Source organism: Tursiops truncatus, chromosome 2 (genome assembly GCF_011762595.2).
Source record: "Tursiops truncatus isolate mTurTru1 chromosome 2, mTurTru1.mat.Y, whole genome shotgun sequence".
Taxonomy (NCBI): domain Eukaryota; kingdom Metazoa; phylum Chordata; class Mammalia; order Artiodactyla; family Delphinidae; genus Tursiops; species Tursiops truncatus.
In genome coordinates, this window is record NC_047035.1 from 85,949,849 (window position 1) to 85,977,636 (window position 27,788).

At 40.7% G+C, this 27,788-nt stretch overlaps 2 protein-coding genes across 13 annotated transcripts in view; both read left to right on the top strand.

Moving 5' to 3' along the window:
• The window catches only part of TMEM62 (transmembrane protein 62), a 33,722-nt gene extending 23,992 nt beyond the window's left edge, over window positions 1-9,730 (top strand). For 7 of the 11 annotated variants that reach the window (XM_033851564.2, XM_019935376.3, XM_019935377.3 and 4 more), the window contains 4 exons: window positions 998-1,082; window positions 4,287-4,391; window positions 6,430-6,548; window positions 8,887-9,730. In XM_033851564.2, the coding sequence (XP_033707455.1) occupies window positions 998-1,082; window positions 4,287-4,391; window positions 6,430-6,548; window positions 8,887-9,213 (636 nt within the window). In that variant the 3' untranslated portion in view covers window positions 9,214-9,730. The remainder of the gene's footprint in view (window positions 1-997; window positions 1,083-4,286; window positions 4,392-6,429; window positions 6,549-8,886) is intronic. The other 4 variants (XM_033851565.2, XM_033851563.2, XM_019935378.3 and 1 more) reach the window with 1 other exon arrangement.
• Window positions 9,731-9,878: 148 nt separating this feature from the next.
• On the top strand, window positions 9,879-27,063 carry CCNDBP1 (cyclin D1 binding protein 1). Of its 2 annotated transcripts, XM_073800840.1 has the most exons (12): window positions 9,879-10,061; window positions 10,230-10,289; window positions 10,583-10,662; window positions 13,351-13,432; window positions 14,374-14,470; window positions 14,634-14,701; window positions 15,286-15,362; window positions 15,707-15,987; window positions 17,120-17,180; window positions 18,154-18,238; window positions 26,279-26,325; window positions 26,581-27,063. In XM_073800840.1, the coding sequence occupies exons 1-11, from the start codon at window positions 9,953-9,955 to the stop codon at window positions 26,314-26,316; spliced, it is 1,038 nt and encodes a 345-aa protein (XP_073656941.1). In that variant the 5' UTR covers window positions 9,879-9,952; the 3' UTR covers window positions 26,317-26,325; window positions 26,581-27,063. The 2 variants fall into 2 exon arrangements, with proteins under 2 accessions (XP_073656941.1, XP_033707464.1); XM_033851573.2 differs by lacking the exon at window positions 18,154-18,238 and having other exon boundaries at window positions 9,883-10,061.
• Window positions 27,064-27,788: the final 725 nt, after the last annotated feature.

The following is a 27,788-nucleotide window of genomic DNA, read 5'->3' on the forward strand; positions in this document are numbered from 1 at the left end:
TGAATTCCTTATTATTTTAATTTACTTTTATTACTTGTGTGATTGAACTTTTAAAAAATATGACTAATGGGCATTTGCATCTCATTTTTACAAATCTTTTTGTGTCATTTATTTTTCTTTTGGGTTTTTTTTTTTTTTTTTTTTTTTTGCGATACGTGGGCCTCTCACTGTTGTGGCCTCTCCCGTTGCGTAGCACAGGCTCCGGACGCGCAGGCTCAGCGGCCATGGCTCACGGGCCCAGCCGCTCCGCGGCATGTGGGATCTTCCCAGACCGGGGCACGAACCCGTGTCCCCTGCATCGGCAGGCGGACTCTCAACCACTGCACGACCAGGGAAGCCCTCTTTTGGGAATTTTTAATGGTCACCTAGATCAGGCTTTGGAAACTTTGGTGTACTTATGAATCACCTGGGAATGTTAATAAGAGGCAGATTCTGATTCGTAGGGCTGAGATGGGGCCTGAGATTCTGCATTCCCAACAGGCTGAAGGTGATTCCAATGATGATCTGGGACCCATACTTTGAGAAACAAGAACCTAGATAAAATGTCTCTTTACTGTGAATTAATCTCCAAGTGAGTGACTTCTTGATAGAGAAAGCATAAGGAAATGCAGTCTCTGTTCACTCAGCCTGCAGTGTACTGTGTACTGTTGTGTTTTTTTCACTCCTATACAACTTTAAATAAAACAGTACAAATTATACTTATCCTAGTACAGTGAAAGTAGACTATTTTAATTTGATCACTTTATATAACTGTATGAAATCACTTAGTTTCAACATTGGTCCAGGTATCATATCCAAATCTTGAAAGAATAATGCTGAGGCAACTTACAATTATCTTTTTTGGTGGGTCAGATGTTCAATTCTCTTTGACTGTATATTTTTCTCATATAGTCATTTCTGCTAATGATGTCATTTCCATTTTTGTTAATTAGGCCATTTAAAAAAACTGAAGCTGTATCCATGTATGTATGTCATGTGAATATCTATTTCTCTGCAGGCCCGGGTCCTTTTTGTGATGATTGTGCTGATCCAGCTCATCATTCTCATTGCTTTTCGTTATCGAGCATATCCAGAGCATAAAGGTTAGTCACCATGGTTCCTTAATCTTAGAAGACTTTACTTTAGTGTATCCCATAATGTCCTCACTATTACCAAGTGATAAATATCAATGCAAATTATCTTTGCCTGAGCTCTGTGAGGTGCATCCTTCAAGCTACCATGCTCACCTCAAACCCTCTTTTCCATACCATTTTCTCCAGCCATTCTAGGTCATAATGAGCGCTTGCTTCTCTGAATCCCAACAGTCCTTCCTGAGGATTAATTCTGTATTTAACTAGCCAATGACCTTGTTTTACATTACCACTTCAAATGTATATACATTTTCTCTTCAATCAGACTGTAATTTCCTCAATATAGGAGCTCTTGTTTTCTACTTCTTTTCTCATTTCCACGGCACCCAGTTTGTGCATTACAGACAATAAATACTTGTTGGATTAAATGTTCATTATCCCTTCTTGGCTTGGATGAAGTCCCTGGGATCAGGAAGTGATTGTGGGGGAAGTGAGTACTGTAGTAAAGGTTAAACAGTAAAATGATGAACTGAATAGGTAGTATACATATCCTACTGAATGTTTGTCTGCTTATATATATTTTTAAATTCTATGAAAAAGTTCAAGAAGCATTATTGCACACATATATTTTCTTGCCCACAGTATAAATAAATAAATATTTGAGGGAGGGCTCAGCTTCATGTGGGAATACCAGTATTTTTGTATAGTTGTTTAAAATTTACAACATATTTTTACCTACATTATCTCACTTAATCCTTACAACAATCCTGTGAGGTAGGTATTATTGTCCCCATTTTAAAGATTAGAAGACTAAGGACTGCAGGGGTTATGTAGGCTGTCCAATGTCTCATAGCTAATAAGAGACTGACCCCAGGTTAGTTTTTTTCTTTTTCTTTAAACAACACTTATCAACTTTGACTACACCTTAGAATCTCCTGGGGAACTTTTTAACATCTCAGTGTCTACACAACACCCTCAATGTTTACATAGAATCTCTGGGGGTAGGACCTAAGCATCAGTATTTTTTAAAGCACCCCAGATGATTCCAATGTGCAGTCAGGGCTGAGAAGCACGGCTCTGTCTAAAGCATTATTTTCAGTCCTGCTGCCTAGAATCAGCTGGGTTGCTGTCCCAGCTCCCCTCTTCCCCAGGCCAATTAAATCAGAATCTCTGGAGGGTGAGACCTGGGCATAAGTATTTACTAAAAGTTCCCTCAGGTTATTCTAATGTGTAGCCAAAGTAGAGAATCATTGCTTAAAGTTTAAAGCATAGCTGCCTCTAAGGCTAAAGAATGATGTATTTATAATAAATAATAATTACTATAGGTGGATATGTAGATTAATACTTTGAGAAGTACCAGACTAGAACAAGAAAGAAGCTGAGAGATGAATGAGTAGCAAGTATGAAACACACAAAGTGAGAAAGGCCATGCGTTACCAGGCTTTGTCTGAAATTAACTGTCAGGCTGAACAGTTTTATGAGTATAAAATGAATATGCTGGCCTATTAGGGAAGACGTGCTATTTAACTTACATCAGGCTGTCTTTCACTGGAGCCAGTCCTTTAAACCTTTAAATAGTACACCTCTAGCATTGCTCAGTGTGTACTGAGCTTGCCATCATAGTCTTATGCTAACCAGTGTATGATCGGCTACAGATGAGTGAAATGGCTGGCTGGGGTTGAGGAACTGTGATGCTTTAGTCTGTGGCTGCAGAATGAAGCCCTTATGCTTGGGCTTTCTGGCATTGTATTGTGTGTGTGTGTTTGCCGCACCACACAGCTTGTGGGATCTTAGTTTTCTGACCAGGGAATGAACCTGGGCCCTCGTCAGTGATAGTGCAGAGAGTCCTAACCACTGGACCACCAGGGAATTCCCTTTAAGAGATGCTAATTTGGAGTTTTGTGGATCCCTTTCAGTTGGAGTAAGAGGATAGCTGTGAGTTAAGAGCTGTATCATATATGGGAAAGGAATATTTGGACAGATACTCATAGTTAAGATTAAATTTTTTTTTTTTTTTTTTTTTTTTTTTTTGCGGTACGCGGGCCTCTCACTGTTGTGGCCTCTCCCGTTGCGGAGCCCAGGCTCCGGACGCGCAGGCTCAGCGGTCATGGCTCACGGGCGCAGCCGCTCTGCGGCATGTGGGATCTTCCTGGACTGGGGCACGAACCTGTGTCCCCTGCATCGGCAGGCGGACTCTCAACCACTGCGCCACCAGGGAAGCCCAAGATTAAATTTTGATATTTGTTTGATATGCCTTTGATATATATAGTATATATAGTACTATATATATATAGTTTTTAGAAAATTTTATTGGAGTATAGTTGATTTACAATATTGTGTTAGTTTCAGGTGTACAGCAAAGTGATTCAGTTATACATATATGTATATTCATTCTTTCTCAGATTCTTTTCTCATATAGGTTTTACAGAATATTGAGTAGAGTTCCCTGTGCTATACAGTAGGCCCTTGTTGGTTATCTATCTTATATATAGTAGTGTGTGTATGTTAATCCCAAGCTCCTGATTTATCCCTCACCCCCACGTTTCCCCTTTGGTAACCATAAATTTGTTTTCAATATCTGTAAGTCTGTTTCTGTTTTGTAAATAAGTTCATTTGTATCATTTTTTAAAAATTAGATTGCACATATGAGTGATATCATATGATATTTGTCTTTTTCTGTCTGAATTACTTCACTTAGTATGATAATCTCTAGGTCCATCCATGTTGCTGCAAACGGTATTATTTCGTTCTTTTTTATGGCTGAGTAATATTCCATTATATATGTACCACATCTTTATCCATTCCTCTGTCAGTGGATGTTTAGGTTGCTTCTATGTCTTGGCTATTGTGAATGGTGCTGCAATGAACATTGTGGTGGCCTTTGATATATTTTGATGCAACTTTTGGAAGTTTGTACATTTGGATACTAAATCTCATGGAAAACAGGGATTTGATCATCCTTTGAGCACAGAGTATATGTGTGTTTGTGTGTGTGTGTCACAACTACACCATTGCTTTGCCTTTCTACCCTCTGTAATTCTAAGTGAGTTGGTTTATCAGAATTCCTGCCAACTTCTGAATTTAAAGTGGTGTCATCCATATAACAAATGATTTGCTGAAAATGTAGTAGATGCCCATGTTAGTCTTCTAGAAAATATTATAAAAAACTTGAACTTTGCATGTGTTCACTGGATTTTTCAAATTTATTCTGTTTAGGACCTCCAGGATTTGTAAATTTGACCTCATTTTCCCTTCATGTCTTGAGCAAAATAAGCATCTTCTACTATTCTATGTTGTTACTGACACTCTATACAGTGCTGGGTAAGTCAATTAGGAAACCTGAGATTGTGGAGAATTCTGCCGAAGAATATACTGAGAATTTTAACAGTAGCCATTTAGGTTCTTGAGAGCATAATGACCGGCACACCACTCTTTCATAAGTCATTTCCTGTGACATGATCTTGGGAAATAAAGTTCTTTCCTAACTTAAAGGACATTTAGTCAACACCAAGTTAACTTAAGTGTGCTGAGAGGACCATGACAATTAGTATTTGTGTAGAAACCTAATAGAAGATAGAAGTTCAGCTTCAATGCCATCTCCTCAGAGCAGCCTTCTTTGACCACCTTAAAGCTTTATCCTCTATTTCACCATACTTTTTATTTCTTTCATTACTTTATCAGAATTTATGATTATCTTCTGTATATATCATCTCTCCCCTCATTAGAATATCCATTGATGTCCTGTCTATCTTGTTCCCCTCTATGCCCAGCATTAAGCACAATGCCTAGTATGTAGTTGAGTGACTATTTACTACCGTGTGACTCCTAAAAACTCAGCTCAAAAAAGAGAGAAACTGAGATGAGCAGTGAGTTCAGGCATTTGAGCTCTTCTCTTATGTTAATTATTATACCCAATACTGACAAAATCACTTAGTCACTTATGGAAGCAGAAACCACTGTGAGTCTCTTTTTAAAGCTTTTTACTAATGTTCCTTACTAAGAGTCATTTAGGAGTAGATTAGACTATTTGTTGCTTAGTCTATGTTTTCTACTTTTAGTCCATCTTTGGACTTTTCTTTCCTCATTAGTAACTCCCACCAGAGAACAGAAAGTAGTTAAAGAAATAATATGACCCTTTACAATTCTGTATAACAAGCTATGCCAGATTCCCCTTTTGAGGTTGGTTTTCTTGTTAGAAGATAGGTTGAAGCTGTTTTACACACTAGTCTTCCACTAGGAGGCAAAGCAGGTGATTTGGTTCCTGGCTGTAAAGGAAAACATTAGAAGGGGAGAAGTTGTTTCATTTTTAAAGGTTGAAACTTAAAGGGGAAACACTTTTTAAAACTAATGTGTATCTAATGGAGTATATATAATATATATCTGAGAAAATTACCTATGACTTTTTAAAGTTGAACTCTACTCTTTTTTTTTTTTAATATTTATTCATTTATTTATTTGGCTGCACCGGGTCTTAGTTGCAGCACGTGGGATCTTCGTTGTGGCATATGGGATCTTTTAGTTGTGGCATGCAGGATCTAGTTCCCTGACCAGGGATTGAACCCGGGTCCCCTGCATTGGGAGCGTGGAGTCTTAACCACTGGACCACCAGGGAAGTCCCAGTTGAAATCTACCCTTACCAGCAAATGATGGTATTACATTTTGAGAAGGGAAATCCGACTGTCCCTTAATCACTCTTGACAATATAGTAGTTCTAGAAGCCTGAACATTGAGAAGGGGCAGTAAATAATAATACGGGGTAGAGAAAAGTCATTCTGGCATTGCAGATGAAAAATTAAAATAAAGAAGTGAGTTAAACTTTGTACATGTTAACCCTGAGTATGTAGTTGATGTACAAAGTAATGACTGTGGGTCAGCCAGAAAAGGTTAAAATACATTCATTAATATTTATAAGAAAGAAGTGTTTTAGAATGATTAAAGTGGTTGAAGTCTTATTGCGTAAAGGAGTAAATCTCAGTTATCTGGAAAATTAACTGTGGTATCTATGGAGTACCTTTTTGCTTCTTAAAGGAAATGTTAATGCTTTATATTGAGGTTACTACTGTAATAGAAACTTCTAAAATTTGTGAACGTACTCCTATCTGTTTCTGGAATCTATTCCAGGTATAGCACGTACTCAGGCAATTTTATAATCTAGAGAAATATGGAGCAAAGGAGCAAATAATTGGTTAGCTAGGATATTGAGTGCAACACAGAGATTAGCAAAGAAGAAAAGCTATACAAATAAATGCTTATAGATGACTAGTCTCATATTTTTTCATTATTTCTGTAAATGCATGTCATGATGTATGTAATCAGTCATAGTTCTTTAACTTCCTTTCTTGTTCATTGCCTCTTTCAGGACCATGGTTTGTTGGTGAAATCACTAAAGGCAAATTGGGTTGCTGCTTTTCCTTTGGGATCTTTGTTGACGGACATTTCCTACAAGGCAGTGTAACGTTTATAGTTGGAATTCTCCAGGTAAGAAGTCAGAAACGCAATTTAAGAACATCTTGGCCTTGTTGGGCTAATTGCATAATAGTTATGAATTAAATCCCAAATCCCAAATTTATCACCATAGATCATGTTTTCTAATTTACTGGCAGGGCAGTCTTTAGTATCTGGTGTTTTGTTTGCTTTTAGAGTGCTTCCTAAGCTCTTTGTTCCACCACTCTTGTAAATATCTAAAATACATTTTTGGCAGGAAGTTTTATAAGAGGTGAAAGAGCTTTTTGTTTTTGTTGTTTGTTTCACTGTGCTTTTTCATCGATAAACAGTGAAAGAAGAGACTTACGGTAGAATAAATGAGACTTCTGGGTAAAACAAAATTGGTTATGATAATGAAGAAGGAAATTGTTTCAGAGGAAAAGAAAAATAGACACACAAGAAAAGTGGGTCAGTTACCCAGTGGTAGCTTTCTAGTGATGTCCTAGCAATACACTTGTTTATGAAACACTGATATGTTAGGTTTACATTTGGATTGACATTCCTTTAGAACAAACACCAATAAAAAACCCAGACCTATAGCAAATTTCTATAAATGGGTTTGAAAACTATTTACCTAACAATTTTTCTCTTGTACTCATCTGATGGGGCTAATGAATCAAAATCTGAGGTGATGATCTAGAGTTGTATAAGAGATCCAAAAACATTGTTTGAAATGAGTTCACAGCCTCATAAGAGGGCAGTAAAACATGATCAGCAGGATTAGAGACAGACAAGTAGGGAAGATCTTTGCCTAGTGAACACTGACCACAGACCAGAATATTCTCTGTTTAGCAGCATTTTATATGTGACTAGATCTGGGTCTAGTTCAGTTTTCTATTATGTAGATGGAGGCTGTCTCTCAGGAGCACTCTTATTCCAAGTAAAACCTGACCCTTACCAAAAGGTGGGCTTATAGTCATATTTTAATAAATAGTACACTAAGAATGGATTTTATGTATCATCTAGGCCCATGGCCCCTAAATCTATAATATCTCTGACCTAGACCTCTTCTCTGCACCTCAGGTGCCTCCAACCACCATTTTGCATCTTCCTTAGATATCTAACAGGAATCTCAACTTAATATACCTCTAACAGGACCTTTAATTTCTATCCCTGAACCTGTTCCTCCCCCAGTTCTTTCCAATTTCAATAAATTATCCAGGATGTATCTTCTCCAGGGTGTATCTTCAATTTTTCTCCTTCCTTTATACTTTATATCTAGTTCATCAGCAAGTAGTACTGTATTTGATCTACCTCCAATACATGTGCTGAATCCACCACTATTACTGTTACCACCACCCTTGTCTAAATAATAATTATTTCTTGCCTGGGCTGCTGCAGTAACCCCCTAACTGTTTTCCCACTGCTGCTCTTGCCTCCCTATTGTCAGTTTGCCACAGAGCATGCACTGTGGTCCTTTTAAAATCTTAATCAGCTCACTCACTTCTCAGCTTAAAACCCTTTAAGCAAATCAGTGACGTGTCTGGGTCATGCTGACTGCCCCAGTTTCCACCTGGCTTACCATGTTCCAGCTAACCTCTCCCACCTCTGGGCTTTTCATTTGTTTCTTCTGCCTGGAATGCACTTCCTTCCACTGACTCATTTCTGTCCTTCAGGCCTCAGAGGGCCCATCTCCCAGTTACCTCCTGTGACCCAGTTATTTTCTTCATTGAATTCATCACAATCTGTAATTATCTTCCCCCTCCTTTTTTTTTTTTCTTTTTGGTTTCTCTTCTCTCTACTAGAATGTAAGCTCTATGATGCATCTTTTCCAACTTGGTCACCCATGTGTGTATCCCTTGTCTAGAGCCTTGCACAGTATCTGCCACATAATGGGTGTTCAATAATTATTTGGTGAATGAGTGACTCATATAGTAGTTAAACTTGGATTATTACTTAAATCTTCTAATTTGTATTCCAGTATTCATTATGCCACTTCACATAAAAATGCAGGGAGAAGAAAAAATACTGATACCCAAGTCCCCCCCACTCTGCCAAAAATAAAAAACAAAAAACAGAGTCCTGTACATATGTGTGTGTGTCTGTACACCCACATATTCAGTTCATTTCTACCTTAAACATTATTTGAGGGCTTCAACATAAATGAAATGACACTTGCCTTTAAGATGAACAAAAGGATACAGGAAAATAAACAACTAACTACAAGTCAACTATTGTGAGTGTTATAAGCAAGTGTGATTGAAGCATAAAGAATCAGTTAACCCCCAAGAGGGAAAGCAACATATTTTTAAGAGCCACCAATAATATGTTAGTGAGACCTGACCCTTCCAGGGCTTGCTAATAAGCTAATGGTCCTGTTCGCTCTTTCCAGCTGGTGTTTTTTAACATCCCCTTGATGGTTTACCTGTGTTGGAGCTTGCTACAGCGGTGCTTTGGTCACAGCTTCAAGTCTCATCTCCATCAAGGAAAATACTTGAAAATTGTACCTGTTCACCTACTTATGTTACTACTGTACATCTGGCAGATTTATTCCTGCTACTTTCTTCATATGACATATGGTACTCTAGCTTTATTATTCTCCCCTCTGCGGACCTGGTTGACACTGGTGACGCCTGTTCTCATTCGTTGTGTGTGGACACTGAACTCTGCCGAGCTTGGAACCTTCATAGTGCAGTTAAAAAGCCACCTGAGCTCCTGAAGGCCATGTCTCATCATCCACCTGTGTTGCCCAGGCCTCTGCCCCAGCAGCAGACGGAAGGCCAATATTGGTGGGCAAGCCTTGGACGTTCCTTGGACGCCTGGGAGTTGAGGGGATTACCCACTACTGATTCCTGCAGAATGGACTGCAGAAAATTCTCTAAATAATGCCATGATTCCTTCCTTCCCCAACAAGGCAAAGGGTTGATTTACTTTTGTGAAGAGAAAGCCCTAATCTAGGAGATCCACAGGCCAGGAGCTGGTGGGTATGGGAGTATCTGCGGCCCACCCAGTGTGTTTTTTACGTTACCTCATGTAAAGTACCTAGCACAGTGTCTGGAACTCAGCAGCCTATAAGGGCGCCACTTTAGGGGCAGGGAACCAGTGCAAACTTGAGCCTGACCCTGACTACCCTTGATTAGTTCTGAGTCCTCTTTTCCAGCAGGGTTATGGGCTGTCTGCTTCCTCAGTCGGGGGTGTTTTCGAGTAATTAAATATCAATAAATGAATGATCATAACTCGGTCTGGGACTTGCCTGTGTCGCCGTGGCGGGGCAGGGCGGGGCGAGAGGAGGTGTAGCCGCGCATTGGAGCGCGGAAGGAGGCGCGGCTGGGCCTCTGGGCAGGGGCGGGGCGGGGCGGGTTGTTGCCGGAAGCGAACCCGCGGCCCGGAAGTGGGGCGGTCACGGCAGTGCGGCTCCCGCAGCGGCTTAGGCCGCGGACTCCTCGCGTCCTGCTGAGATGGCGAGCGCGGCTGCACCTGCAGCCGCAGACTCCACCCTGCCTCCGGCTTTGGAGCAGCTCCGGCACCTAGCAGGGGAGCTGCGGTTCCTCCTTCCTGGAGTGCGGGGTGAGCTGACGTAGTGGGGACGGGCGACGGCCGGGGCGGGCTTGGGTGGGAAGGGGCGAGGCCGTGGCGGCGGCGGGGTCCGGGCGGAGGAGGTGGGGTCTGGAGGTGACTCCGCTTACCTGTGCTCTTTCTTTTGCGGCCGCCCGGTCCGCACGCCGCGCCCACTAGTCGGCGAAGCCCGGGAGACCACCAAGGAGTTTGATCGGGAAACCTTTTGGAGGAGATTCCGTGAGTGCCTCTCCTGTTGCAGGCTGCCATCTCTCATCTCTTGCAGCGTCCCTACCCCTTTCCTTCCTGCTTTCCCCTGCCCCATCCTGTCTGTGGGGATACCTCGCCTTACCCATCCTCGGCACCTCTGAGATTGAGATAGAAAACACTGATTTGGGGTTGTTTTTTTGAGACGTCTTAGCCGGCAAGGGTGGAGAGGGAACGCGTTATCTTCAAAGTCCATGCAGCCGCTGGAGCCTTATCCTTTTGGCACTAACATATTGGCTCCCGCCTCCTCCTCTATCACCTCCCAGGTGAGGCAGCTATGGCAGTGTCAAGGGCAGCCACGACTCTGACCGAAGTCTTCTCTCGACTTCCACTGCCGTCACCACAGGTGGGCTTCACTTTCCTACAGTTCTTGTGATGCCTTGTTATTCCTTAGGAATCCTCTCATTTTCTTTCCACGTTTTACATTGAAAGCAGGGGATTTAATTTCCTCATCTGTCAAGTAAGATGGTGGTTCTCACATTACAGGATTGTTCTGAAGATCAAATTGCCAAATGCAGTAGCTGTCATGGGGTGGGCAACTCTTCTAAATATTGGTTCATTCTGAAGTTCATCCTGGTTATTTCCCTTATGATAATTTTTTTTAAAAAGCACTTGCTATTTGCTAGGTGTTTTCACATACATGATCCCCATCTGACAGATGAGTAAGCAGGCTCAGACGCTCAGGTTAAGGTGGATAAGTAGTGGAGCTAGGATTTAAATTAGGTTCTATCTAATGTCTAAGCTACACCTTTTTTGTTATATTACATAATACTCTTTTACATTGAATTATTTTTTACATTAGTAATAATGTAGACAGTATAAAATTCAAAAGATATCAAAGTTAAATGTGCTAAAAAGTTTATATCTCCTGTCCCTTGTTCCTTTTGTATTATTCCATATACATGCTGTGCATGTACACACTTACGTATATATACCTGCTTCTTTCTACACAAACGATAGGATACCATAAACACTTTTCTGGACCTTTTTAAAAAAAACTAACAACATAGCTTGCAAATTGATTTTTGGGAGCATATATAAAGTTGCTTAGTTTTTTGTAATGGCAGCATGGTATTCAACAGAGTGGACATAACCATAATTTATCTAACCAGTACTGTGTGGACATTTAAGTTGTTTCCAGTTTGTAACTATTATATTATAAATAGTGCTGTGGTAGATTGCCTAATACAGTCTTTGTGTATATCTATATATCGGTAAAAATTCCCAGAAGTGGAATTGCTAGAACAAAGACTCTGTGCTTTATTATAAAACTTTATTATAAAATACTTGAAAGTAAATGTTGTTGGCTGTGGCCAGGTATGCTCTATGCTCAGTTTTTCTAGAGCTAGGTATACTTAATTTGGGAGTAAGTTTGTTTCAAAATGACATATTCATTGCCTTATTTTATTTTCATAGTCAATACTTTCATTCTCTTTCTCAATTATATATCTAGATGTTTTGAAATGAAAAAATCTTCTCTTGCTGCACCTACAGTAGTAAACTCTCTCCACTTACATACCTCAGAGATCTGAGATGAGGAAACAAGAGAATTGTATGAAAGTACTTTAAAAGTTTGTTGAAGAAAGTCAATCTTTATTTCAAAGGGAGTAGTAATGTTACCTTATTTTTCTTATGTGCTGACTCCTTTCTTCCAAATACACTTAGGACTTGTGGCTAAAATTCACAGCTAGTAAGATACCATGAGGAGCAAGAATAGAACTATTTTTCTGTACATGCTCAGGACAGTGGTTTTTTACTCATTGATGAAAAATTAGAATATGGTTTTATTTGAATTATATATATTTGAATCACAATTGCTTTCTTAGGATCTCAGCACATTAGTTCTATTAAAGAATGTTTGGGGTTTTTTTTGTTTTGTTTCATTTTAATTCCAGTTCTTATGGCTTGGTATTTTTATGAAATTATATGTTTGAATGTTGAAACAATGTCAAATTGGCATAAAAGTTTCTAAGTGCTCTCAGTCATTGTATTTATCCATCCCAGACTGGTAACAGACCATTTATGGACTGGCACCAATCTGTGGACCACATTTTGCATAATGCTGGCTTAGAATTGAGCAGAGAAGTGAGGACAAAGAAAGTAAGAGAAAGCCAGTGACTGCTTCGAAGAAAAATAGTCAACATTGAGCATTGTAGAGTCCATGCTAATTACTTTTAGATATACTGAGATTCTGTTAGAAAGAGACAGAGACACACACAGAGGCAGAGAGACAGACAACTGGTTAATGGCCTACGATAGAGTTGGCAAACTTTTTCTGTAAAGGGCCAGATAGTATACATTTTAGGCTTTGCAGACCTCAACTCTGCCCCTGTAGTGTGAACACAGCTGTAGACAATATGTAAACCAAGAGTGTTGGGACTTCCCTGGTGGTGCAGTGGTTAAGAATCCGCCTACCAATGCAGGTTCGAGCCCTGGTCCGGGAAGATCCCACATGCCACGGAGCAACTAAGCCCGTGCGCCACAACTACTGAGCCTGCGAACCTAGAGCCCGTGCTCCGCAACAAGAGAAGCCACCGCAATGAGAAGCCCACTCACCACAATGAAGAGTAGCCCCCGCTCGCCACAACTAGAGAAAACCCGCACGCAGCAATGAAGACCCAATGTAGCCAAAAAAAAAAAAAAAAAAATGTGGCTGTGTCCCAGTAACACTTTATTTACAAAACCTGGCATTGGGCCTGACTGGGCCCTTGGGCCCTAGTTTGCCAACTCCTGGTCTAAGGTATGGTGAATACCTCAAAACAGATCACAAATATCTTGGGATATAGAGTATCAGGAATAAGTTTTTCCTGCTGTTTCTTCATGTCTTAATCAGTTGTCTGCTCAGTATCTGGTATCCAGCTAACTCCTCTCTGGTATGTTATGAGAATAGCACAGGGCCTAACGCATAATAAGACTTCAGAAAATGTTTGATGATGCTGTACAGATGTCTGCTCTCTTCCACAGTAGATGGGTTGACCACATTGATCTAATCCATTTCCTTTTTTCTTTCTGAAATTGGCTTATCACCTCATAGGAAACCCAGAAGTTCTCTGAACAAGTCCATGCTTCCATCAAGGCAATTATTGCAGTATACTATTCGCTTCCCAAGGATCAGGGTAAGCCACTCCATACACGTAAGCATTCAGTTTATGGAATAGATCTTTGCTACTATGACAGCTTCTATCCTGAAACTTCTACCTTTTCCTCATTTTGAGCATGTAATGTAACTTTCTCCCATAAAGTGCAGTCAAAGGTAGTTACGTAATATATGTGACCTCCATAAGTAAGCCTTTGTGCTAAGGTTCAGATACTGTGTTCCCATCTCCCCTGCCTTGCCTGACTCTTTTTTTTTTTTTAATAAATTTATTTTATTTATTTATTTTTGGCTGCATTGGGTCTTTGTTGCTGAGCGCGGGCTTTCTCTACCTGCAGCGAGCGGGGGCCACTCCTCGTTACGGTGCATGGGCTTCTCATTGCGGTGGCTTCTCTTTTTGTGAAGCACAGGCTCTAGGCATGCGGGCTTCAGTAATTGTGGCTCACGGGCTCTAGAGCATAGGTTCAGTAGTTGTGGCACACGGGCTTAGTTGCTCCGCGGCACGTGGGATCTTCCCGGACCAGGGTTCGAACCTGTGTCCCCTGCGCTGGCAGGCAGCTTCTTAACCACTGTGCCACCAGGGAAGCCCTTGCTTGACTCTTAACATTTTTAATTCTCCCTGGCTCCTCCCTCTCTCTAACATTATAACTGCCACAGATGCTGGTTGGATATCAGCCCCATCCCCAGGCCCAGGCAGTCCCCAGGCTCCTCCACCCATATTACATCACATGCTGTTCCTGAGCTCCCTTATAGGTTAAGTGGCCTCCAGCCCTGCTTGTATATTCATGCCTTGATTATAATCATGCTATAATTATAAATGAGTACATGTCTCATGGATCTTCAGGGCTACTCATGTGGTTTAAATTTAAAGTGTTTTATCCACAGTTGTCAGGAAGCCACTGGTTTTTTTAAAATTTATTTTTGGTGACGACCAGGCTGCTTAGTCTTTGGGTTTGGCTACAGGAATCACCCTGCGAAAGCTGGTACGGAGTGCTACTCTGGACATCGTGGATGGCATGGCTCAGCTTGTGGAAGTGCTTTATATCACTCCAACTCAGAGGTAGTGATGCCACAGTTGGGGTTATTGGTTAATGGGGTTCCTTGCTTCTGGGAGGGGGGAAAAACTCATTTTAACAGCAAAGTTACTGATAACTGACCAGCAGAAAGGACCTTTTAGGAAACAGGAACCTAGGTTATTGATACATCCTTATTCCTTTCTGCAGCCCGGAGAACCTTATTTCCTACAACAGTGTCTGGGAGGCGTGCCAGCAGGTGCCTCGGATCCCAAGAGGTGGGTGAGAGTGCAAAGTGGACATCGACTCTGCTGGCCAAAGCAGATAGACCTCTCATATCTAGCTGCCATTTTTGTAGTATATATGTATTTTTACTTAGATAAAGAGCTTAGTGAAATAGATCTGGTTTATCACCAACATGAAAAGACAGGTATTAATACTTTTTGCCAGTCTTTTTAGTTCTCATAACTTCTAAATTCAAACACTCTCTGGCTGTGGCTCTGTCTCTTGTTGAAAGACATGGTTTCCTCTTCTGGTCCTGCCCCAGGGGCAGTATTTTGAGGACACTGAAACAGTTATGAGGTAGAGCCTGCTAGGCCAAAAGCAGTGGTCATCCAAGAGGACCATGATGAGAAACATCATATGACCATTTTATTTCTTCCTGTGGTGAATGACAAAAAACTTTTCAGCCCCTGTCTGAGTACCCAGAGGATGTATGTGAGAAGAATTTTACATTAAACTGCTGCCCTTGTTGACTGTCCTTGGCACTCCTTTCAAATGGGAACATTGTTGCTTTTTGCAGACTTAAGAGAATTGTTGGGTTTCTTCTCTAATTGTAGTACTTCCAATTCTTCACTCATAGATAACAAAGCTGCAGCCCTTTCAGTGCTGACAAAGAGTGTGGATCTTGTGAAGGATGCACATGAGGAAATGGAGCAGGTGAGGGGACCTCTGTCTTTGATGGTCATCAGAAGGCAACTCTGTGTCTAGATGAGGATCGGTTATAAAGAGAGAAGATGTGCTGAGCGTCGACCAAATAGGTCCCATCCTCACTCCTGTCCTCCATCTCCTATCTCCCACCCCGTGCTGGTGTGTGATTTAGTACCATTCCCCTCTGTTCCACTGCTGCACTAGGAGAGTCAGAAGAGGGTTTATGAAGTAATTCAACTCTGTAGCCATTAGGGAAGTAGCAGGCTAAAGTTTGGGGACAACTCGGACATGATGCTGAAAGTACAACACCTTTTTATTTTTTTGGCATTCACATGTATCATGGTGTGCCTTAGGCTGTGGAAGAATGTGACCCTTACTATGGCCTCTTGAGTGACATTGAGGAGGACAACTCTGACAACCACGGTGATGAGGAGGATATATTGGGATGTCCAAGCAATCGGGACTCATATTGGTCAGAGGAAGATCAGGAGCTCATAATCCCATGCCTTGCACTGGTGAGAGCATCCAAAGCCTGCCTGAAGAAAATCCGGCTCTCAGTGGCAGAGAATGGGAAGAAGGATCAGGTGGCTCAGCTGGATGACATTGTGGACATTTCTGATGAGATCAGCCCTAGGTAAGCGTGATCTCCACTCAAAACCTCTGAGCAGCAGCATTCTGATGTCAACTTGTGCCGTCAACCCAAGGTTTTTCCCCACCTTTTTATTTTGAAAATTTTCAAACCTACAGGAAGGTTGAAAAAGTATTGCAGTGAGTACCTATACCTCCATCTAGATTCACCTATTGTTCACAATTTTTTCTCTATTGGTTTATTTCTTTATAATTAGAGGTAGCTTTTTAAAAATTGAAGTAGATGTGCCATTTTTATCCCTGAACCATTTGAGAGTAAGTTGCAGACTTTAATGACATTTCACCCCTAAATATTTCAGTGTGTATCTCCTAAGAACAAACATTCTTACTCTTAGTATTACATTTAAAAAACTTATAATAATGTTATCTAATATTCAGATTTCCCCAGTTGTCTCTACAATGTCTTTTATAGCTTTTGTTTTTAATTCAGGGTTCCGTCAAGGTGTCATACCACATTTGGTTGTCTTCTCTTTGGTGTCTTGCAACTACAACAGTCCCTGTCCTTTTTAGCTTCTTTTGACATTGACTATTTTTTTTTAATGTATTTTTTTAACATTGACATTTTTAAAGAATCCGGGTCAGTTGCCATGTAGAATATCCAACAATCTGGATTTATGTGATTGTTTTCTCATAATTATATTCAGGTTAAACACTTTTTGGCAAGAATATCACATAGTTGAGTGTTTTGTGCTTTTCATTGTATCATATCATATCGGGGAGGCACATGGTGTTAGTTTGTCCCATTATTGGTGGTATAGTAATAACTTGATTGCTTGGTTAAAGTGGTGCCCACTTTAGTGGCATTCAGGGATGAACCCTGCCTGTGTTAGTTATTAAATTTATGGTTTCATATCCTCACATTTTTAACTAAATTAATTATGTCCCATCCTACTGGTCAAGGGAGGTTTTCCCCCCAGCTTCCTAGTGAAACAGGGTATGTATGTATTCCGTAAATACCAGTTGAATTGGTTATTTATTGGTTGCCCAATTTAAGGAACTGATACGCATTTCTGGGAGTCATTTTTTCACTAGTCACATCCTTACTTGTGTACTGGAGACCACCTAGCTGAGCTTTCTTCCTTCCTTGTTAATGGTTATTTTTGCTTTCTCCCCTTAAGTGTGGATGATTTGGCTCTGAGCATATACCCACCCGTGTGCCATCCGACTGTGCGAATCAATGTAAGTACCGGCTTTGAGGGAATAACTACAGACCTAATAGGTAGAATTTCAGTAATCACTAGTATTTCCTTTAAGCTGTAGGGAATATGTTTATTTGTTACACTTGGATGCAAGTACAACAGTAATGTCACGATGTGTTTGTGCTTGATCTTTATCAAGCTGAATTTGAATTCTAATAGCCACGAGCTCTGGTAGTACTCTCTTCCATAACCACTTGGGTAATCATTTAGAAAAACCCAAAGACCGTGGAAAATCCTGCTTTGAAAAGAAAGTCTTAATTACTACAGTGTTTTAGGATTCTTTCAACCTAAAGTCACAAGTTTCTAATTTCCTATATAGGCCAAAATAGGTGTTTCAGAAACATACTCTGTTTTAATATCAACACATTGTGTAATTTAACCACAAGGGTTAAGCTCTTTATAAAAATCTGATTTTATTGTATTCTTTCAAGTCCTGGGTCCTGTGCTAGATTCTATTCTCTTATTTTTATAAACTTCAAGTTCTTTTGTCTCATTTTATTGGAAAGAGAAGCAAAACTGCCAGTGGCTTATATTTTACCATCAGATGTATCAATCCTAATAATATTTGGTAAATTAGACAGTGGAAATTAGAGTGATCAAATGTATCTTCATAATGTGCAAACACCTTGGAGTACAATAGGATCCTTTTGGGCATTAACTTTTTTTTTTCCACATACACTTTTTTAAAAGTTGACTTCATAAGAAATAAACATCTTTAGCAATATGCCTTGTCAGTTACCCCAAATAAAATTTTAAGGAATGCACAGTGTATTGGAAGCATACATACATCCTCATGTTATCTTGTTATTGACATTCCTAAAATTCTGTAAGTAAATTAAAAAAAAAAAAAATCCACGGGCTTCCTGATGGTGCAGTGGTTAAGAATCCACCTGCCGGAAGTCGGAGGAAGATGGCGGAAGAGTAAGACGTGGAGATCACCTTCTTCCCCACAGATACACCAGAAATACATCTACACGTGGAACAACTCCTACAGAACACCTACTGAATGCTGGCAGAAGACCTCAGACCTCCCCAAAGGCAAGAAACACCCCACGTACCTGGGTAGGGCAAAAGAAAAAAGAATAAACAGAGACAAAAGAATAGGGATGGGACCTGCACCAGTGGGAGGGAGCCGTAAAGGAGGAAAGGTTTCCACACACTAGAAGCCCCTTCGCGGATGGAGACTGCAGGTGGCAGAGGCGGGGAGCTTCGGAGCCACGGAGGAGAGCGCAGCAACAGGGGTGCGGAGGGCAAAGCAGAGAGATTCCCGCACAGAGGATCGGTGCCGACTGGCACTCACCAGCCCGAGAGGCTTCTCTGCTCACCTGCCGGGTTGGGCGGGGCTGGGAGCTGAGGCTTGGGCTTCGGTCAGATCTCAGGGAGAGGAGTGGGGGCGTGAGCACAGCCTGAAGGGGTCAGTGCACCACAGCTGGCCAGGAGGGAGTCTGGGGAAAACTCTGGACCTGCCGAAGAGGCAAGAGACTTTTTCCTCCCTCTTTGTTTCCTGGTGCGTGAGGAGAGGGGATTACCAGCGCTGCTTAAAGGAGCTCCAGAGACAGGTGAGAGCCACGGCTATCAGCAGGGACCCCAAAGACGGGCATGAGATGCTAAGGCTGCTGCTGCCGCCACCAAGAAGCCTGTGTGCGAGCACAGGTCACTCTCCACACCTCCCTTCCGGGGAGCCTGTGCAGCCCGCCACTGCCAGGGTGCCGGGATCCAGGGACAACTTCCCCGGGAGAACGTACGGTGCGCCTCAGGCTGGTACAACGTCACGCCGGCCTCTGCCGCCTCAGGGTCGCCCTGCATCCGTACCCCTCCCTCCCCCCGGCCTGAGTGAGCCGGAGCCCCCGAATCAGCGGCTCCTTTAACCCTGTCCTGTCTGAGCAAAGAACAGACGCCCTCCAGGGACCTACACGCAGAGGCGGGGCCAAATCCAAAGCTGAGCCCCGGTAGCTGTGCGAACAAAGAAGAGAAAGGGAAATCTCTCCCAGCAGCCTCAGGAGCAGCGGATTAAATCTCTGCAATCAACTCGATGTACCCTGCATCTGTGGAATACATGAATAGACAACGAATCATCCCAAATTGAGGAGGTGGACTTTGAGAGCAAGATTTATTATTTTTTCCCCTTTTCCTCTTGTTCTGAGTGTGTATGTGTATGCTTCTGTGTGAGATTTTGTCTGTATAGCTTTGCTTTCACCATTTGTCCTAGGGTTCTATCCGTCCGGTTTTTTTTGTTTGTATTGTTACTTTTTAAAAAAAATTTTTTCTTAATTATTTTTTATTTTAATTATTTTATTTTATCTTTATTTTATTTTACCGTCTTTCTTTCTTTTTCTTTCTTTCTTTTCTTTTCTTTTCTCTTCTTTCTTACCTTTTCTCCCTTTTATTCTGAGCCATGTGGATGACAGGCTCTTGGTCCTTCAGCCAGCAGTCAGTGCTGTTCCTCCGAGGTGGGAGAGCCAATTTCAGGACACTGGTCCACAAGAGATCTCCCAGCTCCACATAATATCAAACGGCAAAAATCTCCCAGAGATCTCCATCTCAACACCAGCACCCAGCTTCACTCAACGACCAGCAAGCTACAGTGCTGGACACCCTATGCCAAACAACTAGCAAACAGGAACACAACCCCACCCATTAGCAGAGAGGCTGCCTAAAATCATAATAAGTCCACAGACACCCCAAAACACACCACCAGACGTGGACCTGCCCACCAGAAACGCAAGATCTAGCCTCATCCACCAGAACACAGGCAGTAGTCCCCTCCACCAGGAAGCATACACAAGCCACTGAACCAACTTTAGCCACTGGGGACAGACACCAAAAACAATGGGAACTATGAACCTGCAGCCTGCAGAAAGGAGACCCCAAACACAGTAAGATAAGCAAAATGAGAAGACAGAAAAACAAACAGCAGATGAAGGAGCAAGATAAAAACCCACCAGACCTAACAAATGAAGAGGAAATAGGCAGTCTACCTGAAAAAGAATTCAGAATAATGATAGTAAAAATGATCCACAATCTTGGAAATAGAATAGAGAAAATGCAAGAAACATTCAACAAGGACCTACAAGAAGTAAAGATGAAACAAGCAACAATGAACAACACAATAAATGAAATGAAAAATACTCTAGATGGGATCAATAGCAGAATAACTGAGGCAGAAGAACGGATAAGTGACCTAGAAGATAAAATAGTGGAAATAACTACTGCAGAGCAGAATAAAGAAAAAAGAATGAAAAGAACTGAGGACAGTCTCAGAGACCTCTGGGACAACATTAAACGCACCAACATTCGAATTATAGGGGTTCCAGAAGAAGAAGAGAAAAAGAAAGGGACTGAGAAAATATTTGAAGAGATTATAGTTGAAAACTTCCCTAATATGGGAAAGGAAATAGTTAATCAAGTCCAGAAAGCACAGAGAGTCCCACACAGGATAAATCCAAGGAGAAATACGCCAAGACACATATTAATCAAACTGTCAAAAATTAAATACAAAGAAAACATATTAAAAGCAGTAAGGGAAAATAAATAACACACAAGGGAATCCCCATAAGGTTAACAGCTGAACTTTCAGCAGAAACTCTGCAAGCCAGAAGGGACTGGCAGGAAATATTTAAAGTGATGAAGTAGAAAAACCTGCAACCAAGATTACTCTACCCAGCAAGGATCTCATTCAGATTTGATGGAGAAATTAAAACCTTTACAGAGAAGCAAAAGCTGAGAGAGTTCACCACCACCAAACCAGCTTTACAACAAATGCTAAAGGAACTTCTCTATGCAAGAAACACAAGAGAAGGAAAAGACCTACAATAACGAACCCAAAACAATTAAGAAAATGGGAATAGGAACATACATATCGATAATTACCTTAAATGTAAATGGACTAAATGCTCCCACCAAAAGACACAGATTGGCTAAATGTATACAAAAACAAGACCATATATATGCTGTCTACAAGAGACTCACTTCAGACCTAGGGACACATACAGACTGAAAGTAAGGGGATGGAAAAAGATATCCCATGCAAATGGAAACCAAAAGAAAGCTGAAGTAGCAATTCTCGTATCAGACAAAATAAACTTTAAAACAAAGACTATTATAAGAGAGAAAGAAGGACAGTACATAATGATCAAGGGATCGAGCCAAGAAGAAGATATAACAATTGTAAATATTTATGCACCCAACATAGGAGCACCTCAATACATAAGGCAAATACTAACAGCCATAAAAGGGGAAATCGACAGTAACACATTCATAGTAGGGGACTTTAACACCCCACTTTCACCAATGGACAGATCATCCAAAATGAAAGTAAATAGGAAACACAAACTTTAAATGATACATTAAACAAGATGGACTTAATTGATATTTATAGGACATTCCATCCAAAAACAACAGAATACATGTTTTTCTCAAGTACTCATGGAACATTCTCCAGAATAGATCATATCTTGGGTCACAAATCAACCCTTGGTAAATTTAAGAAAATTGAAATTGTATCAAGTATCTTTTCCGACCACAATGCCATGAGACTAGATATCAATTACAGGAAAAGAACTGTAAAAAATACAAACACATGGAGGCTGAACAATACACTACTTAATAACGAAGTGATCACTGAAGAAATCAAAGAGGAAATAAAAAAATACCTAGAAACAAATGACAATGGAGACACGACGACCCAAAACCTATGGGATGCAGCAAAAGCAGTTCGAAGAGGGAAGTTTACAGCAATACAATCCTACCTTAAGAAACAGGAAACATCTCGAAAAAACAACCTAACCTTGCACCTAAAGCAATTAGAGAAAGAAGAACAAAAACCCCCCAAAGTTAGCAGAAGGAAAGAAATCATAAAGATCAGATCAGAAATAAATGAAAAAGAAATGAAGGAAACAAAGCAAAGATCAATAAAACTAAAAGCTGGTTCTTTGAGAACATAAACAAAATTGATAAACCATTAGCCAGACTCATCAAGAAAAAAAGGGAGAAGACTCAAATCAATAGAGTTAGAAATGAAAAAGGAGAAGTAACAAATGACACTGCAGAAATACAAAAGATCATGAGAGATTACTACAAGCAACTCTATGCCAATAAAATGGACAACCTGGAAGAAATGGACCAATTCTTAGAAATGCACAGCCTGCCAAAACTGAATCAGGAAGAAATAGAAAATATGAACAGACCAATCACAAGCACTGAAATTGCAACTGTGATTAAAAATCTTCAACAAACAAAAGCCCAGGACCAGATGGCTTCACAGGTGAATTCTATCAAACATTTAGAGAAGAGCTAACACCTATCCTTCTCAAACTCTTCCAAAATATAGCAGAGGGAGGAACACTCCCAAACTCATTCTGGGAGGCCACCATCACCCTGATACCAAAACCAGACAAGGATGTCACAAAGAAAGAAAACTACAGGCCAGTGTCACTGATGAACATAGATGCAAGAATCCTCAACAAAATACTAGCAAACAGAATCCAACAGCACATTAAAAGGATCATAGACCATTATAAACTGAGGTTTATCCCAGGAATGCAAGTATTCTTCAATATACACAAATCATTCAATGTGGTACACCATATTAACAAATTGAAGGAGAAAAACCATATGATCATCTCAATAGATGCAGAGAAAGCTTTTGACAAAATTCAACACCCATTTATGATAAAAAACCCTGCAGAAAGTAGGAATAGAGGGAACGTTCCTCAACATAATAAAGGCCATATATGACAAACCCACAGCCAACATCGTCCTCAGTGGTGAAAAACTGAAACCATTTCCACTAAGATCAGGAACAAGACAAGGTTGCCCACTCTCACCACTCTTATTCAACATAGTTTTGGAATCAGAGAAGAAAAGGAAATAAAAGAAATCCAGATCGAATCCTAATCGAAAAAGAAGTAAAGCATGTCACTGTTTGCAGATGACATGATACTATACATAGAGAATCCTAAAGATGCTACCAGAAAACTACTAGAGCTAATCAATGAATTTGGTAAAGTAGCAGGATACAAAATTAATGCACAGAAATCTCTGGCATTCCTATACACTAATGATGAAAAATCTGAAAGTGAAATCAAGAAAACACTCCCATTTACCATTGCAACAAAAAGAATAAAATATCTATGAATAAACCTACCTAAGGAGACAAAAAACCTGTATGCAGAAAATTATAAGACACGGATGAAAGAAATTAAAGATGATACAGACAGATGGAGAGATATACCATGTTCTTGGATTGGAAGAATCAACATTGTGAAAATGACTCTACTACCCAAAGCAATCTGCAGATTCAATGCAATCCCTATCAAACTACCACTGGCATTTTTCACAGAACTAGAACAAAAAATTTCACAATTTGTATGGAAACACAAAAGACCCCGAATAGCCAAAGCAATCTTGACAACGAAAAACGAGCTGGAGGAATCAGGCTCCCTGACTTCAGGGTATACTACAAAGCTACAGTAATCAAGACAGTATGGTACTGGCACAAAAACAGAAATATCGTTCAGTGGAACAGGATAGAAAGCCCAGAGATAAACCCACGCACATATGGTCACCTTATCTTTGATAAAGGAGGCAGGAATGTACAGTGGAGAAAGGACAGCCTCTTCAATAAGTGGTGCCGGGAAAACTGGACAGGTACATATAAAAGTATGAGATTAGAACAATCCCTAACACCATACACAAAAATAAGCTCAAAATGGATTAAAGACCTAAATGTAAGGCCAGACACTATCAAACTCTTGGAGGAAAACACAGGCAGAACACTCTGTGGCACAAATCACAGCAAGATCCTTTTTGACCCACCTCCTAGAGAAATGGAAATAAAAACAAAAATAAACAAATGGGACCTAAAGAAACTTCAAAGCTTTTGCACAGCAAAGGAAGGCATAAACAAGACCAAAAGACAACCCTCAGAATGGGAGAAGATATTTGCAAATGAAGCAACTGACAAAGGATTAATCTCCAAAATTTATAAGCAGCTCATGCAGCTCAATAACAAAAAAAACAAACAACCCAATCCAAAAATGGGCAGAAGACCTAAATAGACATTTCTCCAAAGAAGATATACAGATTGCCAACAAACACATGAAAGAATGCTCAACATCATTAATCATTAGAGAAATGCAGATCAGAACTACAGTGAGATATCATCTCACACCAGTCAGAATGGCCATCATCAAAAAATCTAGAAACAAATGCTGGAGAGGGTGTGGAGAAAAGGGAACACTCTTGCACTGCTGGTGGGAATGTGAATTGGTACAGGCACAGTGGAGAACAGTATGGAGGTCCTTAAAAAACTACAAATAGGGGCTTTCCTGGTGTCGCAGTGGTTGAGAATCTTCCTGCTAATGCAGGGAACTTGGGTTCGAGCCCTGGTCTGGGAAGATCCGACATGTCACGGAGCAACTGGGCCCATGAGCCACAACTACTGAGGCTGCGCGTCTGGAGCCTGTGCTGCGCAACAAGAGAGGCCGCGATAGTGAGAGGCCCACGCATCGCGATGAAGAGTGGCCCCTGCTTGCCACAATTAGAGAAAGCCCTCCCACAGAAACGAAGACCCAACACAGCAAAAATAAATAAATTAATTAATTTATTAAAAAAACTACAAATAGAACTACCATATGACCTAGCAGTCCCACTATTGGGCATATACCCTGAGAAAACCATAATTCAAAAAGAGTCATGTACCAAAATGTTCATTGCAGCTCTATTTACAATAGCCAGGAGATGGAAACAACCTAAGTGTCCATCGTTGGATGAATGGATAAAGAAGATGTGGCACATATATACAATGGAATATTACTCAGCCTTAAAAAGAAATGAAATTGAGTTATTTGTGGTGAGGTGGATGGACCTAGAGTCTGTCAAACAGTGTGAAGTCAGAAAAAGACAAATACCGTATGCTAACACATATATATGGAATCCAAGAAAAAAAAATGTCATGAAGAACCTAGGGGTAAGACAGGAATAAAGACACAGACCTACTACTAGAGAACGGACTTGATGATATGGGGAGTGGGAAGGGTAAGCTGTGACAAAGTGAGAGAGTGCAATGGTCATATATACATTACCAAACATAAAATAGATAGGTAGTGGGAAGCAGCCGCATAGCACAGGGAAATCAGCTTGGTGCTTTGTGACCACCTGAAGCCCACGCACCTGGAGTCCATGCTCCACAACAAGAGAAGCCACTGCAGTGAGAATCCTGCGCACCACAGTGAAGAGTATCCCCCGCTCACCGCAACTAAAGAAAGCCTGTGCAGCAAGGAAGACCCAATGCAGCCAAAAAAAAAAAAAAAATCCAGTTGTTTCTGCTATTATATATCCTGAGCTATCAGCAATTGGGACAAATTCAGGTTATATTCTTCCTTTTTCTGTTTTCTTTAATTAAAAAATATTTTAAATATAGAAAAACTTACAAAGATGTTATAGCTGGCTTCCCTGGTGGTGCAGTGGTTAAGAATCCGCCTGCGAATGCAGGGGACACGGGTTCAAGCCCTGGTCTGGGAACATCCCACATGCCGCAGAGCAACTAAGCCCGAGCGCCACAACTACTGAGCCTGCGCCCTAGAGCCTGCGAGCCACAACTGAGCTCACATGCCACAACTACTGAAGCCTGCGTGCCTAGAGCCCATGCTCTACAACAAGAGAAGCCACTGCAATGAGAAGACTGCACACCACAATGAAGACTAGCCCCTGCTCACTGCAACTAGAGAAAGCCGGCACAGCAACGGAAGACCCAATGCAGCCAAAAGTAAATAAATAAGTTTATTTTTAAAAAAAAGATGTTATAGCAACAGTATTAATAAGATTTTGCTAAATAGAGAAGAATCCATGATCCCACCACCCTAATCTAATCAACATTTTTGTTTTTCACTGTTTTCTCCAATGGATTTTTTATTACTTGATTATTAAGTAATAATACTTAATGACTTTTTAACAGTGACTTTTTATTACTTGAGTATTAAAATATTTTAGCTCTCCTTCCCCCCCACCCCCTATTTTTCCCTCCTTTCCTTTTTATGGTGGGGCTCAGGGTGAGTAACTTCTCTTGTTTTTTTCTAGTGTGCAAAACTTGTATCCGTTTTAAAGAAGGCACTTGAAATTACAAAGTGAGTATGAAGACTTATCCCCAAATAGCTTTTTGAGAGTAAACCTATATAGCCATTCTCAACTCCCAAACCCCCATTTTGAGGAGTAGAAGGTGAGTGTAGTGTTTTCTTTCAACTTTACCTGTGGAGCAGCTGTATTTCTGCAGAGAAACTTGCCTTTTCTTACTGTAATTTTCCCTGTGCTCCCTTTTGAGGATAGGTTTTTCCTTGACAGTATAATAAATTTAACTTCTGGTTTTCCCATTCCATTTGCAGAGCAAGTCATGTGACCCCACAGCCAGAAGATAGTTGGATCCCTTTACTTATTAATGCTGTTGATCATTGCATGAACAGAATCAAGGAGCTCACTCAGCATGAAGTTGAATTATGAATTTTCAGGCTCATTTGTACTCGCCTCTCTCCCTTTCTTACTGTCGCAGCCAAGCTCTGATGTCTGCTTTTAGAATGGGGCTAGGATACTTTCTGGATCGAAAGGGAGGTCTCATCTATACTTATCAAGAGACACTATTACCAAAGTTTGTTGATTAGGCCAAACTGGCAATTATTTAAAAACCATATGAATATGATATGTTTTTCTGTGCCAGATATAAAAGATAACTATGAGTTTTTGTTCTTGAGTTGCCTCTCAGAGATTCCTGGGGAAGCTGCCTTATTCCCTATTTGCAATAACGTGTGTCGTTTCATTGTTAAAGATGTTGATAGTCTCAATAAACTGCTAACCTGCTGGTGGTTAAATGAGTACCTTTCCAAAGTCTTTTCTACCAGAAATATGTGGGTTGAGACTAACAACATTGCTTTTGTTTAGGTTTATAGGTCTAAAGATCTGATTCTGCTCAGAAATACATTTAGAAGAAAAAGACTTGACTTTTTTTAGAGCAGATGTCTCCAGAACCCCTCTTAGTACTTCAGCATGTTATAGAATATAATTATTCTTACCAGAAGGTTCTTCTGAATATTATTCCAGTTTACTCCATGCCTCTATTGGTATTGAGCTTGTGAAAATTAATAAAGGGAAACCTTCTTTAAAATGGAGTTGAGAGGCCAGAAAGGCCGGGGGGGGGGGGGGGGGGGGGGGGGGGGCGGCGGCTCTCATGCAGTACCACTCTAGGTCAATAACAGGAAGGACTGTCAGTTACAGACAGGAATGATGTATATTGCCTCTCCTAGGAGAAACTGACTACCCCAGCTACTAAGCCAGTGAGAACCCCTCATCACCCTGAATTCTTGCTTTCCTCCATGGAATTTTGTTCAGAACTCCAGCTTCCTCCTTTTTACTCCTTCATTTGTGGGACTTGCCTGTGGCTTTTACTATAGCCTGTTTGACCCGAATTGCAGTTCTTTGTTATTCCTGAATAAACCCATCTTGCTGGTAAAATAATTGGCTGTTTTTTTAGGTTAACAAGCTCAGTTGTTAGGTTTGTTCACCTTATTGAACAGGGTTGTTTTCCTTATACATACTTGTA